This window comes from Moschus berezovskii, chromosome 3, assembly GCF_049115385.1.
Source record: "Moschus berezovskii isolate FMDL1 chromosome 3, NW_MosBer_1.0, whole genome shotgun sequence".
NCBI classification, from domain to species: Eukaryota; Metazoa; Chordata; class Mammalia; order Artiodactyla; family Moschidae; genus Moschus; species Moschus berezovskii.
Genome location: NC_142462.1, coordinates 117,143,527 through 117,148,174, shown reverse-complemented (window position 1 = coordinate 117,148,174; position 4,648 = coordinate 117,143,527). Strand labels below are relative to the sequence as shown.

The following is a 4,648-nucleotide window of genomic DNA, read 5'->3' as shown; positions in this document are numbered from 1 at the left end:
TTTTCTCCACACCCTCTCCAGCATTTGTTGCTTGTAGACTTTTGGATAGCAGCCATTCTGACTGGCATGAAATGGTACCTCATTGTGGTTTTGATTTGCATTTCTCTGATTATGAGTGATATTGAGCATCTTTTCAGGTTTGTTAGCCATCTGTATGTCTTCTTTGGAGAAATATCTGTTTAGTCCTTTGGCCCATTTTTTGATTGGGTCATTTATTTTTCTGGAATTGAGCTGCAGGAGTTGCTTGTATATTTTTGAGATTAATCCTTTGTTAGTTGCTTCATTTGCTATTATTTTCTCCCATTCTGAAGGCTGTCTTTTCACCTTGCTTATAGTTTCCTTTGCTGTGCAGAAGTTTTTAATTTTAATTAGATCCCATTTGTTTATTTTTGCTTTTATTTCCAATATTCTGGGAGGTGGGTCACCTCTTTTTCCATTTGCTGCCTCTGTGTAGGGCTCTTCATTCATATCCAACTATTGAAAGTTGGGCTGCAGCACTTGCTAATTCCTCCTTGGTTAAGAGTGTATGTCTATTCAGAGAGAATAGTAGATATTTTTCTTGAGAAAATGAGGAGAGTTTGGAAAAAGTGGCCATCAAAGGACCAGTGCAGACTGGACAAGCGGTTTTGTTGGGCAGTTCCCTGGGATGCCAGCTATTTTTAGACTCAATTTCTGATCAAAGAAATTGTAAGGCAGATTACAGGATTTGATCAGCAAAATCAATTTCCCCTAAATCTAAGTAGGCATTTAGGTACAGCTTCCCTGGTGGCTCAGAGGGTAAAATGTCTGCCTCCAATGTGGAAGAACTGGGTTAGATCCCTGGGTTGGGAAGATCCCCTGGAGAAGGAAATGGCAACCTACTCCAGTACTCTTGCCTGGAAAATTCCATGGATGGAGGAGCCTGGTAGGCTACAGTCAATGGGATCGCATGACTGACAAACTACACTTCACTATTTGTAAGAGGATTTACAATTGAGATGAAACATCCGAATGTGGGATGAAAATGGACAAAGTTATTCATGGATTCTGGGTCTCTGCCTGTAGCAATAGAATTTTTAAAAATTGTTATGAATGTGGTTATATCACTAACGCCTGTTGTTCTGTTATTATTGTACACACCTGGTGGAGTCAGAGGTAGAGTGTCTATTTTAACCTTTTGGGCTCCTTCAGTTCAGTTCAGTTGCTCAGTCATCTCTGACTCTTTGCGACCCCATGAATCACAGCACGCCAGGCCTCCCTGTCCATCACCAACTCCCGGAGTTCACTCAAACTCATGTCCATCGAGTCGGTGATGCCATCCAGCAATCTCATTCTCTGTCATCCCCTTCTCCTCCTGCCCCCAATCCCTCCCAGCATTAGAATATTTTCCAGTGAGTCAACTCGTCACATGAGGTGGCCAAAGTATTGGAGCTTCAGCTTCAGCATCAGTCCTTCCAATGAACACCCAGGACTGATCTCCTTTAGAATGGACTGGTTGGATCTCCTTCCAGTCCAAGGGACTCTCAAGAGTCTTCTCCAACACCACAGTTCAAAAGCATCAATTCTTCGGTGATCAGCTTTCTTCACAGTCCAACTCTCACATCCATACATGACCACGGGAAAAACCATAGCCTTGACTAGACGGACCTTGGTTGGCAAAGTAATGTCTCTGCTTAGCAGTGGATAAAATAATTTTTTCCCTCTGGATTATCTTAATTCACCAAGTAGTTAAATGAATAAGTCAATACGGTTGATAGAATTAAATATAATGAATGCAGCAAAACCTAACTAACTTATGGGGAGGAAAAGAAAGTGCTTTACAGAGTGTCTCGGATGACTTAGTCTCGGAGACACAAAGTGATGAGCTTTGGTAGATACTCAGCACCAAATTTCCAAGTAAACTCTTCAGGCGGGGGAGTGATTCAAATATCACTCCAACAGAAATGACTCTCCTTGAACAGCGCTCTCCTCAGGGCACCCTTGACCTCTGCATTCCTCCGGCTATAGATGAGCGGGTTCAGCATGGGGTTGAAGAAACTGTAAAACAGAAAAAGGATCTTCTGCTGCTCCTCAGGGTGGCAGGACGTGGGGGCCATGTACATGATGATGGCACTGCCAAAGAAGAGCCTGACCACGCAGAGGTGGGAGGAGCAGGTGGAGAAGGCCTTCCTGCGGTCCTCAGCTGACCGGATCCTCAGGATGGTGACCAGGATGCGTGTGTAGGAGGCCAGCACCAGGCAGAGGGGCCCGACTAAGACCCACACAGAAGCAACAAAGAGGACAAGTTGGTTGAGCTTAGTGTCGGCACAGGCCAGCTTGAGGACAGACAGGATTTCACAGAAGTGATTGATTGCATGAGGACCACAGAAGGGCAGCCTCAGGACAAGACCCACATGGACCAGGGCCAGGAGGGAGCCATATGCCCAGGAAGTCACCACCAGGCTGATGCTGACTCTCCAGCTCACAATGACAGAATATCGGAGCGGGTGGCAGATGGCCACATACCGATCATAGGACATCACCACCAGCAGCAGACATTCTGTGACAGCAAAGGTCAGAAAGAGAAAGGTCTGTGTGATGCAGCCAGCAAAGGAGATGGGCTTGGCTGGACTCAGGAGGTTGACCAGCATCTGGGGCACTGTGCTGCAGGCGTAGGCCATGTCAACGATGGCCAGTTGCGAGAGGAAGAAGTACATGGGGCTGTGCAGTCTGGAGTCCAGTGAGATGAGCCCCAGGATGACCCCGTTCCCCAGCAGGGTGAAGACATATAACATGGAGAAGAGCCCGCAGAGGAGCATCTGAATCCTTGGGCCAAGACAAAGTCCCAGTAGGATGAACTCTGTAACTATCATCCGATTTTCTCCCATTTCACTATGAAAATGATAAAACGGGATCACTTAGGACAGAATTGTTGAAAACCTCCAGACATTATTTCAAAAAATAGCATTTTTAAAGGACATGATTTTAAGGTGATGACTAGTTATACATTAATTATATAACCTGACATACAGTTTTACAGCAAGGGATTGTGTCACCATGATAGGTTACCTAGAGCCACTGATGCATGATGGGAAGAAGGAATGTCCATCAAAAGAGGAGATAAAATAACCACGACATAGGAATCATTCTGGAGCTGCAGGTGTCAAGTTACTAGGGCACGTTACTAAATTACGACAAGTTGCTAAGCTGCACATCTGTTACTAAGAGAATTTCTGGAATGTAGAAGTAATCAGTAAAGGAAGAACACCAAAATGAGAATTAGAGTAGTCCTAGAGACTCACTGGGCTTCCCTGGTGGCTCAAAGGTTAAAGCGTCTGCCTCCAATGTGGGAGACCCTGGTTCGATCCCTGGGTCGGGAGGATCCCCTGGAGAAGGAAACGTTAACCCACTCCAGTATTCTTGCCTGGAGAATCCCATGGACGGAGAAGCCTGGTAGGCTACAGTCCACGGGGTCGCAAATAGTCGGACATGACTGAGCTATGGAACGGAACAGAGAGACTCACTGGAAAAGAGACTGATGCTGGGCAGGATTGGGGGCGGGAGGAGACGGGGACGACAGAAAATGAGATGGCTGGATGGCATCACCGACTCTATGGACATGAGTCTGAGTGAACTCCGGGAGTTGGTGATGGACAGGGAGGCCTGGCGTGCTGTGATTCATGGGTCACAAAGAGTCGGACACGACTGAGCGACTGAACTGAACTGAACTGAGAGAGGAGATGTAATTCCAGTTTCTCAACTGGAGAAACATCAACAGTGTTGCCTTCAGCAGTCAAAATCAACCTTTGCTCTCTAGATGTAGAGCAGTTTACATGATAACAGGAGGAACAAAAGGATAAAGAGCAACTTTTATGACAATGTGATTGTTTAAGTTGCTAAGAAGGGATCAGTGGATATGCACCACATGAACTCTAGTGAATACCTTTATGTTACAATGAGTGATGAAATCAAACCAGTCATTGGCCGGTGAATGTACTGATGCCATCATAGTTACTAATTTACCAAACAGCTGTTTTGAATAACAACCTCTACAGTTTGTAGGAACTGAGTTTGGGAGTGCTGCACAGCATTTATGTACTGTGAATCTAGAACTTTTGTGCAAGGGTGTAGATGACCGTAAAGTCAGGCACTTACACGTTGCTTTGAAGGCTGTGGTGGGTGTATGTGGATGCAGGTGAAACATTTGAAGGTGTAGTTTCCCATGTACCTGTAACCCTACTGCTCTACTCCTATTAAAAGAGAAAATCTAGGTCATAAAATAAGTGGGAAAGGCCATCCCTGGAACAAGTATGTGGTAGGCTTCAGTATTTGTGTGATGGTTTAGCATTTGTATCACGTACCATATGTGAAGTTGAAAAAGACAAGAAATGACAATTCATTAAGAAATCAACTTGGTCCTACTTCAGCAAGACAAGAACTGATATCTGCCTTACTGACAGCCAATTTTTTGAAAAGTGATTTAGTGAAGTTGTCATTTTAGAGATGTATATAGCATTAATTTAGTGGTTCAGTATTTGATGCTTCTGTGAACTGGTTATGTTTATTTGTCCTTAGGCCTGGATAACAGCTTCTGCAAAATACCGTGTACAAATATAACATCTTTGCTGGTGCAAACATTTAGTTAGCACCTTACTGCTAGGCAAATATGACCTGAGGCTGATCTGTTGAC

The 4,648-nt window shown here is 44.6% G+C and overlaps 1 protein-coding gene across 1 annotated transcript; it reads right to left on the bottom strand.

The window, feature by feature from the left end:
- Positions 1-1,901: 1,901 nt before the first annotated feature.
- On the bottom strand, positions 1,902-2,849 carry LOC129551998 (olfactory receptor 2A1/2A42-like). Its single transcript, XM_088831955.1, has one exon. It carries the CDS (start codon positions 2,844-2,846, stop codon positions 1,902-1,904), a length of 945 nt encoding a protein of 314 aa, XP_088688081.1. The 5' UTR covers positions 2,847-2,849.
- Between the last annotated feature and the right edge of the window lie 1,799 nt (positions 2,850-4,648).

Bases quoted from the DNA above. Each gene is read 5' to 3' on its own strand.
- LOC129551998 (XM_088831955.1), bottom strand. From the start codon at position 2,846: ATGGGAGAAAATCGGATGATAGTTACAGAGTTCATCCTACTGGGACTT.